The 15,770-nt window shown below is 48.1% G+C and overlaps 1 protein-coding gene across 4 annotated transcripts in view; it reads right to left on the reverse strand.

Annotated features, from left to right (window-relative positions):
• Nucleotides 1-9,154: 9,154 nt before the first annotated feature.
• TRANK1 (tetratricopeptide repeat and ankyrin repeat containing 1) overlaps nt 9,155-15,770 on the reverse strand; it is a 93,815-nt gene continuing 87,199 nt past the window's right edge. For all 4 annotated transcript variants that reach the window (XM_057554886.1, XM_007191482.3, XM_007191481.2 and 1 more), the window contains 3 exons: nt 12,691-15,740; nt 11,733-11,831; nt 9,155-10,681 (listed from right to left, as the gene is read on the reverse strand). In XM_057554886.1, the coding sequence (XP_057410869.1) occupies nt 10,584-10,681; nt 11,733-11,831; nt 12,691-15,740 (3,247 nt within the window). In that variant the 3' untranslated portion in view covers nt 9,155-10,583. The remainder of the gene's footprint in view (nt 10,682-11,732; nt 11,832-12,690; nt 15,741-15,770) is intronic.

Raw genomic sequence — 15,770 nt, forward strand, 5'->3', positions numbered from 1 at the left:
CTTAATTCTGGTGTCCTGTTGGCATGGTACCCACGAGACAGTGATGACGTACATAGTCACTATTCCCTAGTCTCTAACTTGGGTGTCATTATTTCTTCAATGTAGTCTTGGGCAATTTTTTTTTGTCTAATGCTGAAGATATTGGAAGTTCATTTTGCAATCTTGACAGAGCATCTTTAATTTCCAACAGCAGCTCTGGTTACTTAAGGGATGATTATATTATTTCTTTCCACTGAATCTTCATAGCTGTATAAAGCCTTTCAGAGAATCCTCAAAGTGGTAAAAAAAAAAAAAAAAAGTATTATACACATTGTAACTCTAAATAGTGTTTTATATGTAAATAGTGAAGATTCCAGTAGAAATAGCAAATGTGAATCTGTGCTGGAACAAGTGACTGGTATGTGGTTTCACACAGTCAGAAAGGTTGTTTGTTTTAAAAAAGCAAGTCGGATGGGAATTCCCTGGCAGTCCAGTGGTTAGGACTTGGCGCTTTCACTGCTGAGGGCCCGGGTTCAATCCCTGGTTGGGGAACTAAGACCCTGCAAACCAGGTAGTGCAGCCAAAAAATAAAATAAAATTTAAATAAATAAATAAGTAAGCAAGTAGGAGGCTCAACAGTGAATATGTGAAATCTGATCATCACTGCATCGGCAATCTACTGACCCCTAATGCTCAAGAACTGTCTATCTTGAAACTGTCAAACAGTTGGCAGGAAGTTATCTATACATTTGTTATTCTCAAACTAAGCACAGTGACAGAACCACAGTTACAGGTAAACCAAATCTTCCCCACTCACCCCAGAATAAGTCACATAGTCCAGTGTGAAACTGACCAATTATTAATTAATGGCTGAAAAAAAGACTAAGGCTCTCGTGCATCACTCCACTTTGAACTCCTTATAGCAAAAACAGGAGTAAGTATCTTGTAAAATCAACCACAGTAGTCAGGACAAAATTATGCCTAGAGACAAAGCAGAGATGGTTATTGGCAAAAATCCTTACCAAATGACAGCATAGGAAGTCCCGTTAAATCGGTGGGACATACAAGAGGAAGGAGCAATCTGTATCGTGTGTGTGTGCATGATAGAAGTTTCTTCAACTCAGATTGGGACAAAACACTGCAAAATGTAATCTAACTGCTGACACAAGCGTGGCACATACGCAAGGGAGAAGCGCTCAATGACTTTCATGCAGCAGGAGGAGAGATTGTTTGGGCAGCTGTGTTGTAAACTAGAAAACAAGTGTTGGGTCGGGGTTAATGGAGCATCAACCACACCTGAAGCAAAAAAGAGTATTTCTGTACAGTTCAGGGCCTGCTGCTGCAGGCCAGTCCATACACAGCTTTACTGACAGAGGTCAGGCAGTGGTCATCAACATGCCATCTGGTCGGGGTATCATGTCAAGGAAGCCACTGAAAATCACGAGCATGATCAAATCACAGCGACTTAGCCTCTGCCCTCTCGGCATGCTGTGAGAAGAAATGGGCAACAAGAATCTGTTTTGCATGATTTATATGAAACACACTCAAGTATGATAGCAGTCAAGAAGAGATGTGCTTCCATTAAATTATGGAGAGGAGGATGAGGTTATAATAATGGTTTTTTCACGTCACTGATAATGTAAAGAAAGACTTCTTCTGTGATTCCAAGTGGCAAGTGTCAGTGACGTGCTTAGAGACGGTTGAGCTTCTAACCTCAAACCTCACAATTGCAAATATTGAAAATAAGATAGCAGGGGAATTCCCTGGCAGTCCAGTGGTTAGGACTCCGTGCTTCCACTGTCAGGGGCTCGGGTTTGATCCCTGGTTGGGGAACTAAGATCCCACATGCTGTATGGTATGGCCAAAAAAAAAAAAAGAGGTATCAGAATTTCACAAGGAGGTTGAACTGTGGTACAAAAGACTCTATCACCGAGTAGGATTTTTTTCCTCAACATTTATTTTCTTCATTCATCCGAGAAAGAAGTCAATATATTACTGAACCTGTTAAAAAGTCACATTCAAACACTGTACCAGACCATGAAGAAATTCTTTCCTGGGCCAAGTCAATCAAGGGCAGAACAGGACTGCAGGCAGTGTTCCCTTCCAGGCTCAAACATTCACCCTCCTGGGATCCCAATGCAGTGTAATTGTCGACCTAGCAGCCTTGGAGTACAGCCTTCAGTAAGAAATTGCTCCAATATCCAAACCAATTAACAGAGCTATCAAACACCTGCTGGTGTCCTGTGTGCCTAAAATTAGGATTTAGTAGAAGCAAAGAGTTAGAAAGGGAAACAGCTGGAGAGTTAGCATGGCCTACTATTCAAGCTGGCAGATATAGATACCTTAGTGGGGGAAAAAAGTACTCTTCTCTTAGGTGATCTGAAACTATTATTATTAATCTTGAGTTTTTAATGTCATGCTTTGTAATATTTGAAAGTTGTGATGATTTTTTTGAACCTAAAATTGGTAAATGGTGTGATCCAAATTCCCATGAGTTGTCTAAATTTAAAAACAGAATAAATTCTCAAATAAGCATATTAAAAACAAACAAAAAGCGACTGCAGCATAGCTATTGTTGCGTTATGAAAGCAGGGCAGCCATGGCTGCGTCTGGATAGCCATTGTTCTGTGTGTAGTCCTGTTCTTTGTTTTTCACACTTGCATAGAACTTTCCCAGTCTGAAATTTCAAGAATTTTGCAATTGTTCCATGAATCTTTAGACCATCCCACTTACACTGAGAGTAGGTGGAGAACAGGAGACCCAGGGAAATGAAAGAGCCTCTTCTGTGTCAGAGAAGAGAATATGGAAAAAAAAAAATGTCCTAACTTTGTTCTGGTTCATTTTTAATAATGTCATTTCTTGCAGCATTTTAGCAACAAGAAAATTGGAGAAAAAAAAAAAACAACCTTAAATGATCCCTAAGTTTCAGAGAAGGTAGAAAAATGTAGATTTTTTTAAAGCTATTTTCAGGAAAGCATTTAAAAATCACAATTATCTAACAAAGCAAAACTGATAATTATATAATTCCACAGCACTTGGCAGCAAGATAACTTTTGTTTAAAGGGACGGGTGGGGTTCATTGTATTCCTTCTGTCTACAGAACTTGGTGCCTCAGACCTCTAGAGATCTCTAGTGCAAAACAAGGTTAACATCAATCAAATGCCTTGCAGGAACAGACACTATCTTAGTCTTTAGGAAAACAAAAGTTGAAGAGTACAAATGGAAATTACTGGTAATGAAAAAGTCAAGATATGGTTGAAAGAAGGCTTTCTCTAAAAAATGAAAGCAAATGACACATAATCTGTGACAGAAGACTTGGTTCCCAGAAAGATGGCACCTCCTACACCTTGAACTTTAAGAAGGTATCAGCAGGTCTTTGGAAGAGGTGTTGGGACAGGAAGACTTGATCGAGAAGTGATGAGCACAGCAAGGAAACTGAGGCCCCAGGAGTGATGGAGACGTTTGGGAGTAAGATCAGAAAAGACAGAAGGCAGAGCTCAAAGGACAGTATTTATTACCACTCCTGCACCCCCGCCAGCCAGTTGTCCAAGCTCCTCCAGCACCTGCAGCATCCTAGTTGACCAGATGACTAAAGCCTTTCGTCCCCTTCGCTCAGCCAGAACTTTCATCCCAGGCTCTGCTCTCTGTGACTTGACAACTGAGGCTAATGGTTCAACCAAACTCCTTCTTCCTCGAGCGGCTCAGAAAAGCTGATGCCGTAACCTGGTCTATGGGCTAAGTTGTGTCCCCCTCCCCCAGATTTGTATGTTAAAATCCTAACCCCCAGTACCTCAGAATGTGACTGTGTTTAGAGAGAGGGTCTTTAAAGAGGTGATTAAGTTAAATGAGGTCATTAGGGTGGGCCCTAATCCAGTAGGATTGGTGTCCTTATAAGAAGAGGAAACTTGGACACAGACACGCACGGAGGGAGGACCATGTGTGGACACAGGGAGAAGACGGCCGTCTACAAGCCACGGAGAGAGGCCTCAGGAAAGACCAAACTGCCAACACCTTGATCTCAGACTTCGAGCCTCCAGAAGTGAGAATATACATTTCCATTGTTTAAGCCCTCCAATCTGTGGTACTTTCTTACGGCAGCCCAATATAAATAGACTAATATACCTGGTTATCATTAGTGGGGTGACAGCCCTAGCCAAGAAGGGCTCTAGTTCTCTCCATATGTAGAAAAGGCAGCTGCCTCCACACTGCACAGAACTCCCCCTGCCCCTCTCTGATGACCCTACCCCACACACCTACTCCTATCAGCGCAGGGTGAAAAAAGGGCGTGTAGACCCTTCAGATTGCCGGCTCTTACTTGATTTTTTAAAATATCTCCTGTGAAAAGGGTAGACAGTGTTCGTCCCTTGGCAAAGACTCTTTCTCAGATATATTTGCGGATTGACATTCACTTGGACTAAACTGCGGTGGCTTCATTCCACCTGGACACCCCCGGGCAGCCTGTGCATTTTTTTTCCTTTGAGTTAAATACAAAGAAGGAACAGAAGGGATGAGAAATTCAGCCACATGCACCTTCTTCCTCCATGTCCTGGTCCCTACACACACACACACACACACACACACACACGTGTCCTGCCTACTCACAGCTGTGCCCTTGGGGCCAGGCCACATTCCCCCTCCTGCGGCACAGACAGCCTGACAGACTAACATCTCCAGAGTCTACTTTTATTCTAATAGGATTTCTTCTTCTTTCAAAATTTTATTTGAAAGCCCTTGATAGGAGGAAGATTAGAGTTCTTCCAGAAAATGCCTCAATTACAAACTCAGGTGTCCCTAAAAATTCTAACCTGACTTGGGTCCTTAAAAGCTGAGTTTTGATGAGCTGAGAGAATTGATGATCAAGGTCAACCATCCCGTGGTTGATTCCAAGGATTCCGATGTTTGGCATCAGGCACACAAACTTGAGGAAGGCACAATGCATCTTCTCCCTTTCGGCCAGCTGTTCAGACATCTCACAGCCCCAGAGGGAGGGATAAAGTGTTTCCCCCTCGCTCTGACCCAGAAGCTTTGAGTAAAACGGAAAAAGTCACCAACCTGGTCTGTTGTGTTTCTTCCTCTGTAGAGTCTGGAACATTCTACGTGAGAGGCTCTTTCCCTCCCTTGGATATGGCCGAGCCCTGTATTGGCCCCGCGGTCCCACTCCTGGGCCGATGAGACCAAAGACATGGTGGGAAAGAAGCCCTGAAGCTCTCACCCAGGGAAAGGGACTTTGTGAGCAGTGACAAAAAACAGATGCTCCCCCCACAGCTGCCAAATTAGCACCTGAAAGATCAGCAGTCAGAATGGTCAAAGGACCCCAGAAAATTGGAAACACAATGACATCTGCATGAAGGAAAACTGAAGGGAGGAGGAAATTGGTGGAATAGAAGATGGAAGAAAACTGTTTTTATTCCAAGAACACTTCTACCCTTTTTATCTGTGTACAGTTCAAACAAACTTACCTGTGATCCCCACGGGCTAGTGCTGGAGAGGAGAGTCCTGAGGGACTGGGCTAGATGGAGCTCTTAGAGCCTCAGTTCTCATCTGTGTGATGGGTGTGATCATGACATCTCCCTCATGGGGTTGCTATGAGTACTCACTAGGGTGGTACCTGTATAAGCCACCACTAAAGTACTCACTTACTAAACGACAGCTGTTCTTGTTGTTGTTTGCTCTGTCTCAAGCCCCATAGCTAGGTGAGTGTGTCCTTAGAGCTTAGGAAAGAAGCCAGGGAAGGCAGCAGGAAGATGCCATCATTTGGGAGACTCAAGGGCAAGGATGCTCTCGGGGAGTATCCTTGAATCAAGATTACTAAGAATAGGACGTAGCAGGGTCAGGTGATAAAAGTTCAAGGTGTAATTGACGGACAACCTTAGAAGCTGAGGTGCCCTCTTATTTACTGCTGGCTGCAGATGCACACCAGTTGGATGGGGATCAGTTGGATGAGAAGCATAGGACAGAGTTGATCTGTGAGGCCTCAAGGGGTGTCTTGAAGAGCATCCTTTCCTACTGGATTATCATCACCTCTTAATATTGCTTTGTAAGCACCTGAGTCAATGGGGGGCACGTTCTTCTCTGACTGCCTCTTTGAGCAATAAATATTTGCCCTCCTGCACCTCTCCGTTTTGATCTCCAGAAATATCTTTATTTTTTATGACCACACGTAGACTCCAAACTATTTTTAAAATCCCACGTCTTACAGAGTACTCAAGATCACCATCAACAACAATTTGGAATTAAATTTTTGTTTTACAAAAGTGGATTGAACCACAGAGCCTCCTTTTTAGCTTGAGTTTTCAGGGAGCAATTGACCTTCACCACATTTCCATGCCAGCGCATTTCCATCTTTCTAAAACCTGACCCATATTCACAATGTTCAGCCACACCCCAGCTGAATACTTGAGTTGTCTGCAATTTTGTGCTCTCCTGGAGGCTCCAGAAGTGGACGTTTATTTGGGCACTTGTAGGAATGTTTCGCTAATAGAAATCCCTAGGGAATTCCCTGGCAGTCCAAAAAAAAAAAAAAAAAAAATCCCTAAAAGTAAAAATGCTGATAATATACATACAATGAAATATTATACAGCCTTAAAAGGGAAGGAAATTCTGCAATATGCTACAACATGGAGGGACCTTGAAGACATTGAGTGAAATAAGCCAGTCACAAAAGGACAAATACTGTATGATTCCACTTCCCTGAGGTCCCTAGAGCAGTCAAAATCATAGACACAGACAGTGGAATGGAGGGTGCCAGAGGCTGGGCGGAGGGGAAGTGGGCAGTTGTTGTGCAGTGGGTGCAGAGTTTCAGTTTTGCAAAGTAATAAAGTTCTGGAGATGGATGGTGATGGTGGGCACAACAGGGTGAATGTATTTAACACTGAAAAATGATGAAGACGGTAAATTGCGTGTTGTGTGTATTTTACCACAATTAAAAATGATAACAATCAAAAAAGAAAATGTAGGAATGCTGGGTCCAAAGTTGAATCCGTTTTTAAATTTAACAGATACTGTCGCATGGCCTCCAGGAAGCCTGTCCTGGTTTCGTTCCCGCTGCCATGGGTAAGCCCACCTCCTACTGCCTCATCAGGGCGGGTGTCGTCCATCTTTTCTCCATCATGATTTGGTTTTGGCAAATGGAATGGCAGAAAAATGGAAAGAGGGCAGACACTGACTCTCAACTTGAAGTGTAAAAAGGGATGTTCATCTGGGGACTTCCCTGGAGGTCCAGTGGTTAAGACTCTGTGCTTCCACTGCAGCGGACACGGGTTCTATCCCTGGTCGGGGAACTAAGATTCCCGCATGCCGCGTGGCGCGGCCAAAAAAAAAAAAAAGGATGTTCACCTGCTCGGCCCCTCCAGACGCTCTAGAGTAGCCACAAAGGAAACGTCTTGGGAGTTATTCTCATTCTCTTCCCCCATCCCACTCCTTAACCTTAAAATGACTCCAAATACCACAGGGTGGCCTACATACTTGCCTGAAACAGCTGTCCTGCAGAATCACAAAAACTTGGGCTAAAAATAGTCTCAGTCTCTAAAAAGGTTAGGCCCCTGGGAACAAAGCCCTCTCAGAAATGTCCCCACCTCCGTCCAGGCATCACAAAGCTGACCCAGCTCTGTCCCCAGAGCTCATCATCCTTCGTGACCACCCCTCCCTGCCCTGGAAATAGATGCCTGGAATCTTTTTGCGTTCTTGGTCCCACTAGGGAAGGGAGGCAGGGGAGGAGGGAAGATAATGTAATTACACGCAAGCTCCAAGCTTGTGCCATTATTTCCATTTTATAAATGCCTGAATGGGCTCAGAGATTTTAAATAACGTGTCTGAATGCCCATGGCCAGTAAAAGAAGCCAAATTTCAATCTTAATGGCTCACTTCCAAGATCCCGTGATGACAGTTCTCCTTTTAGTGCAGCCCATCCGCCTGCAAGGTCCTATCAGATGCTCAGGTCACATCACCACTGAGGAGGGTGAGATGCTGTGTCTTAAGCAGAGAACATAGGATTCTGAGTACAGTTAGGATTCTGCAGAACCGGGTGGCAGGTCTGTCAACAACAACCCACCTAAAGAACACCCAGTACCTGGCTGATGGCTTTCCCTCCCCCTTAGCAGGCGAGGAGACACGTTTTTCTGGGCGGCGGGTGGGAGTGAGACTCAGCTCTATACTGCTGTTGGCAGGCCTGCTGTCTCTGCTGTGGTAAGGTGGGTGGGTCTGTCAGGTTCAACAGGGAGACCCTCCATGGACGTTCGACCTCTCGGCTGCTACGGGGGCTGCTGGGTGGGGAGATGGCTCCTGGCGCCCCCACCTGCCCTGCACTCTACAGGCAGAATCTCCGAAGCATGTTTAGAGGGACAGGATCGGACAAAGACAGTCTCAGGGCTGAGGAAAGATACTTGTGGCAGAGGGAGAGCAACGTTACCTGCTGTGTTGATTTACCCATCCTCTGGATCAGGAACTTAAGGACGACCCAGGGGTGGATTTCTGGCAACTACATGGTATCGATCTGGGAACACGCTGCAGGCAACTCAGACCCTGAGTCAGCCTGCTGGAGACGGCCAGGGAGGAGTGAGTGAGTGAGTGTGTGTGTGTGTGTGTGTGTGCGTGTGCGTGTGTGTGAGAGAGAGAGAGAGGTTAGGCATTGAGATTAAGATGGTGTCACGGCTGGAGAACCCATGAATGCCAGATTCCCATCTTGCAAAAACCCTGAAGGAGACAGATGCGTGAGGAGAAATGACCAGCACAAGTGGCACAATGCTGTGTTGTTATTAAATATTGTGCCCCAAACCTGCCACATCAGATCCCCAGTCCCTCGGGGGTGGTGCCGCATTCTAGCCCTCAGGGAGTGTGGGCCGGGTCTGACTTGTCCCAGGCTATACAGCTCCTTGCGGCAGGACCAGGATTCAATTCCAGGTCTCCTGTCTCCCAGGGAAATGTTCTTGTTGTGGGGCACGGACAAAACCCCTTCCAGTCCACACCCTGCCTGCTTGGAAACACCCAAAGGGAAAGAATTTACACAGGCAGGCCCTCAAGAGATGGTGCAGTCAGCTGCAGCTGTGGGCCCCTGGATTTCTCAGTTTCAGAAGACACGGCAAGCTTCTGTCCACCAGCTGACCAGAAAGAACCTGCTCCACGATTTACCCCTTTACTCTCTAAGTAGAGATGAGAAATAAACAAGTGGAGAGAAAGGTAAGAGAAATGATTTAACTTTATAAAAATGTGATCATACAGCAAGATTTGATTGTTTTTTTTTTCTTGGCAAGTGAAGTTAATAAAAACACCTGGAATAAAAATTAGAACCATAAACTAATAAAAATTAGAAACCATACATTTCAAGGAAAACAGAGTCATTTAGAAAGACAATGAAGAAAAAAACAAAGATCAGCCAAAGCAGCAGCAGCAGCATGGGGAGAAGGCTGGTTCTGTGGTGATGATGAAACAGCGACGGACCAATGTGAGCCTGACCTTTGGCACCAGGCCGGGCTGAAGGGTGGGGGACAGGGAGGGAAGTGACCATGAGAGAGGCGGAAGAGCTTCCAGAAAGGGACAGACTGATGGCTCAGTGGGCAGCAACGGCCTCCTGCAAACAGGCCCACGGCCCCTTCTTCTTCCCAGACCTGCTGGCCACGGGGCAGTGATTCATGGCCAAATGCTTATGGATGGGCACCACAAGGCTGGCTTCTCCTCTGTCTACCTGTCTCCAACCTCCAGCTCTGCAGGTCCCGGTGCTCCCGTGGAGAGCTCAGTGGGGGAAAACTCATCGGAATGTCAAGCTAAGCTAGGACAGCTAACTTGCCAGGAAGACCCAAGGAAACTAGACGTAGAGGGCTACATACAAAACACTGTTTGGAATGTCTGCACCAGAGCCAAGGTAGAGCTGGGACAACCTTGGAGAGACAGGCTGGGAACCCCCGGCAACATCCCCCAGCCTTTCATTCTAGGGGGCTGGTCCTGAGGCTGGCTGCCCAGAAGACAACGGGGAATTCTTGACTACATTCTGAGGTAGTCTAATTGCGACTTGCATGGGCAGCTGAGGATGGTCTCAAAAAAAGGGGGGAAGGCAGGCAGAACCGTTGTCACCGAGAGAAAAGGCTAACATATATAACAGAAGGAATTAAGCCACAGGTGGGCTCAGAGGTGACCAGTGTGGCCTGGGGTTGGGGGTGGCCAGCAGCATGAAGAGAGATGAGAGGAGCTGGGGGCACTGTTCCCGGGCCAGGGCCAGGGCCGTGGCAACTCTGAGGTGAGGGATGTCCCTGCTACTTAATGACCGGTGTCATGGTGATGATGAGCCAGAGAACCCGGGGGCCTCGGGGGGAGGATCCCAAGGTTCCCTCCAGCTATGACTCCTCTCGCCTGAGCCTCTTTTAGGGGGACCCAGTACTGCTGGACTTGAACTTGAAAAACACTTAAGAGGCCCCTGCTCTGAGGGAGCAGTCAGACCCTGAGCCACCACAGAAAGAGAAATAACAAGAATGAAAGGCAAAGGCATTGTTAGACCCCTCCCGCCACTTCTTATGCTAATGTATATTCTTCTCCTCATCTGCCCCAGCACTCGGGATTCTAAGTCAGGATGGAACGTCCTGAAGGTTTAGGAAGCAGCAGCCGCGTGGACGTTACTACTTTCTCTGCTTTGCACATTTCCGAAAACGCCTTCTGGGACGGAGCTCACCAAAGTCTTCCACTTCATTTTCGTAATCATCTTCTTGAACGACACCTGTTTAAAAAGCAAAACAACAGAAATGAAGTGCAGAGTGGTGATCTTTTTCACTCTACCGCAACATATAACATCCTAGTAAAACCTGATGTCTCTATAATCGTCGTTTTAAATTAAAGAAAAAAAAAAAAAAAGCCAGAGCCAAAGTAAACACCCTTCTCCAGAATGTTCTTTTACAGGCTAGTTCCTCTGGCCTTATTTTAGAAGCCCTTTAAATGAAAAATTAGTCAAACAAAGCCTAAAATCAACCACAGCCTTGAGTTGGTATCCCAGTTATGTTCTCCTGTTTAAAACAATCACAAAAATCATAGTGCCAGCAGGGACTACAATCTAAAGATTTTTTATTGGCACAGACATTTGTGTCAAGTCCTTTCCAGTTTTCCCCAGCTCGGGGGTCTGGATTTTCCAGCAGCATCTGGATTGTGAGGACTCACAGAAGGGCAATCTGGGGCAGGTGAGATACTGGGAGGAAGAAGAAATAAGGTCTCCCCAAGAGGGGGAGACTTTCCACATCAAATAGAACTCGGCAAGATAAGTCTGACTGTCAGGAAAGAAACCCAACTCACTATACACCAGCCTTAAACCCTCTGAAGGAAGATGTATGCAAGTTTCCCCAATGATTTTATGTGTTTTGTTCACAAATTTGTTTTATATCCCCAAGCCCAGAACAGTACTGATACATTCTAGACACTCAATACATATTCATGGACTTACATGAATGGTTTGCACAGGCAAACATTTATCTAGGGATGGCTTTGCAACACTTTGCCCACCATGGGAGTAGTGACAGAGTATCATTGATAACAGCTCATGAGTGGCAAACGTTTTTGGAAAAGAAACTGGCACAAGCCCTGAGTAACAGCCCTCACAGTCAGATGGGGGAACCCAGCCACTCTATCACTATTGACCTGAGTCACTGGGGGCGGTGCTTCTAGATGGTGAGCAGCCACTGCTCACGTCACAGGCGGCCCTACTTCAGACTGACCTGGGAGCCAGCAGAATCAAGGACCACAAGACCCAGAGCATCACCCTGGGGTGAAGGACTCCTCACCTTCTTCCTTCAAGTGCAGCTCTGTTTTCCTCAGCCACTCCCGCGCATCCCTGACGGACGGGATCAGGATGTTCACCAGCCGAGCCATGACCTCCTCCGCTAGGGAACCAAAGAACGAGAGCTCTGAGTGAAAGGGCGGCTGTAGGGACAAGGACACTCAGTACTAGAGCCAAAGCCCCCAGCTCCTGGGAGCTCGTCTCTGCTTCCCCTGTGGAGAAGGGCAGCATAAGGCCACTGTCTGCCACCAGGAGCAGAAACCACAAGTAGATGCCAGCCTGATACCAGTCCTGCCTGTCTGGAGACACTGCCAGTAGCAAGCCTTTCAAGGAAGCTTTTGTTCAAACTGTTATTATCTTAAACCAGAGTGTGTGAATTCTAGAACGATTTAAAAATATGCAATTTCACTGATTTTATACATAACTTCCATTTAGCATTGCTAAGTCGCAGCTAATAAGGATGTCAGAGGAAATCTGATTCACAGACCACGTAAGAATTCTTATTAAAGGCTCACACTGGGTATGGTGTGAGGACCCTCCTAAACGGAAGAGACCAGCTACGCACCTCTAGATCTTAGTCAAGGGTTCAGCACATAGTAGGTGCTCAAGAAACGATCATTGAATTAATGAATCAGGGGACGTTTAAAGAGTTTCCTCAAGACTTGAAACATCCCCCCTCTATCCTCTACAAAGAACTGGTTAGCAAACACTTTTCTTGTCTGTTGTGCCAGGGGAAACCATCCTGACCCAAGATGATGACACATTGTTAACTGTGGGAGGGGTGGTCTAAACAATGGGGCTTTTCTGTAATTGGAGAACGCATGGTCCTCACTTGTATTTCTGCTAACGCCAAGATTCCATCATCCCCAGGTCAAACATCACTACAAAGGACTGGAGTCGGACATGTGTTCTCAAAGCCCGGGTTCTGACACCATCTGCGCCCCACTTCTGAGGGCCCTTACCACCAGCCCAGGCCTTCCGCCTGTAGAGGTCCTCCGCCATGTCCGAGACCTTCTTGATGTTCTCCTGGACCTTCCTCTGCAACACGTGGCTGTGCTCTTTGGAGCCCAGGTGGCTGCGGACCCACATGTTCTGCTCCATGTCCTGCACCACCAGCTTGCCTTCATCAATAGCTGGGTCCACCTTCTTGTGGAAAAAGTCTGAGTACTTCTGGTAGGCCACTTGCTGCCTCTGGTGGCTTTGCAGGCGGATGTGCTGCTCGTAAGACTCACTGCTCCTCTCCCGACCTTGCTCGTCTTCCAGCTCGGCCCCAGAAAGGGCCACAGCCTCAGGAGCCGCTCCCTCAAATGCCTGATCAGGGCCGAAATAGTTCTCGGGCCCGCGGGTGAACTTCACCCCACACAGGTCGCACTGGGTCCTGTCCACGTCGGCCTTTTTGAAGCTCCCAGCCCTGGGTTCCCTGCCCTCCTCCCTGAAGTGCTCGGCCTGGGCCCCCACCCTCCTCCTCCAGCTGACGCACAGGGACACCACCAGGTAGGCCCTGCGCAGCTTCCGCTGGATGGAAGCCTTCCGCTGCTTCTGCGACAGGATGGTGGCAAGGAAGTGGTCCCGGTCTTCCAAGGCCAGCTCCTCCATCTCGTCCTGACCAACCTCGCACTCGGGTTCGACAAAGTAGCCCACGGGGTCCACGGATAACAGGCGGTTCAGTCTGACCTCCTCGTGGTAGAGGCCTCGGACCGTGGTCCCTTTGGCGTGCCCGCTGTCCCACTGCCAGCGGCAGTCCATCAGGTACTCTTCATCCCGCTCAAAGAGCAGGTCCTGCAGCGCCTCCGCCACAGACTTCACATTGACTGGCAGCTGCACCTGCTTCACCACTCTGAGGAGCCTCTCGGGGACCTGGCTCGGGAAGTTCATGCTCATCCGCTGCAGCCTGGCCTCGATCTCCTGGAAGTGGCTTGACAGAAGAGGCTTGCATGACGGCTGCAGCACCCCCTCAGTGTTCACGAGCATCACCAAGCACAGCACCAGGGTCCGCTCTGCCTCCCCGGACACCACGTAGTCAATTTCACTGAAGGCATCGAGCAGGACATTGAAGTTCTCATTCTCGCGGCCGCAGAGCACCTTGACGAGGTAGGACAGGTGGAACCGGAAATCCTGAATGGCTCTGGTCACATCCTTGGGTCTGTATTCCTGAATGATGGCGAACACATCCCCAGGCTCCCGGTCCTTCTTGCTGAACAGGAACTCCCAGTAGTGCAACAGCGCGATGTAGCTCTTGGGGAGGCACAGGACGGCGTTCTTCCAGAGGCGGGCCAGGACCGCCCCGCAGTGGACGAACTGGAACTCCAGCAGGGCCACCGTGTTCCCAATGCTGGGGATGAGAGGCTCTTTGCACCTCTTGACAAGGACGTTCATGAAACGGAAAAAGCGCCTCTTGTAGTCTTCTGGGTTCCTGCACACGTAGAACTGGTGGATGGAATCCTCCAGCAGCCGGATGAAGCACAGGTGGGTCTTCTCCACGCTCTCATCATCCTTGTTGGGCGTCAGCATGCCAAATTTCCCTTCTATTCCTTTCATCCTGCTGCCTCTCCCCCTGCCCCTTTCCTCTTTTTCAGCCTGGAAGGCTTTGAGTTCCCGGTTGTAGCAGTCCTCCTCCTGGTGGAGCAGCTTTTCAAGCTCATCAGGGTAGCTAGAAGAGAGAAGGAAAGCCTGCATGGCACTCAGCCACAGGTCCGTGGACTCCCGACGGCTTCGAGCCCCTTCGTTTTGAAATAGGACATGGATGTACTCTTTCAGAGCAGACCTGTAGGACCGGAAGGATTTGTAATGTGGTTTCAGGACTTCTTTGCATGCCATGGGGTTTTCTGACAATACTCTCTGATGGAAATGCTTAGGGAAGAGGACATTCAGCAGGGATTTGCAAAGGCCATATTTATCCGGAGACAAAATATAATCGATTTCTTCAAGTTCTTTAGCTAAGACTTTAGGGAATACTTTCTTGGCTTCCAAAAGCAATCCGCTGATCGCCACCAGGTGTATTTTTGTCTGAACCAAACGCTTGGCCTCATGACGCCGCAAAGGCCTGTGGAAATCTTCACAGTGTCCATCCTCACATTTTAAGCCCACGATAAACCTCGTGCAGACGCCCAGGTAGGTCTTCCCAAGCAGGCTCCGTGTGATCTGACACAGCCTGCTCAGAAGGTGTTTGTTTAAGGCTAATTTCACCTGGTCCGTCATTATCAAGAAATGCTCTTTCGTTTTCTTCTCTCTCAAGTTCAAATCCAGGTCAAAAATGATTCTTGATATGGGTCCGGGGTTGTTTTGAGCTATCTGGCAGTACTTGGCATCCACCTGCGAAATCCCAAAAAACTCAAAGCAAGACTTGACCATCTCCTTCTCCGCGTTGTTGGTCACTCTTTTGAGGGCCCTGACCAGATTGAGAAGGACCTCCAGGCCCGCCGGAGCCAGGGCCAGGACATCCTCGGGCTGGGCCTCACAGCGGCTGGCGGCTTCGTAGAGCGCCTCCACTGCCCCTGCCGAGTGGTTGAGGGTGCCAAACCTCAGGAAGGCGTCCTTGAGCTTTGGAAAGTCTCTCAGGATCACTCCCTGCAGGAAGTGGGCCTCGGCGATGCCGGACGCCTGATTGGTCTGATGGCAGAGGTCCAGGGCTTCTCTGAGGATGGCCTTGGTATGGTCGACATCGGAATCCCTGGCCACGTTGAGGTGGGCGGCCGCCAGGAGACACGAGGCCTGGAAGTCCTTGTCAGCGGTGAGCCTGGCAGCCTCCAAGAGGCGGCCATGTTGCTTCATCAGCAGGGCAGCCTCTTCCCTCCGACCTTCCCTGCTGAGCAGGTCAGCAGCCTCCGCAAGCCGCTTCCGAGACGTCAGGAACACCAGCTGGTCTTCCGTGTCAAGCTTCGAGAGCACAGCCATCATCTCCTTCATCTTATTCGCGCTCAGGTACTTGGCTGCAGCTTCCAAGTAAAACTGGCTGGCTGAATAGGAGAGCTTGGAAATGGGATGGGTCTTGGCCCTTAGCATTTCTTCATACCTGCAATGACAGACAGACAACACCAATGTC

This window comes from Balaenoptera acutorostrata, chromosome 10 (genome assembly GCF_949987535.1).
Source record: "Balaenoptera acutorostrata chromosome 10, mBalAcu1.1, whole genome shotgun sequence".
In the NCBI taxonomy this organism is placed as follows: Eukaryota; Metazoa; Chordata; class Mammalia; order Artiodactyla; family Balaenopteridae; genus Balaenoptera; species Balaenoptera acutorostrata.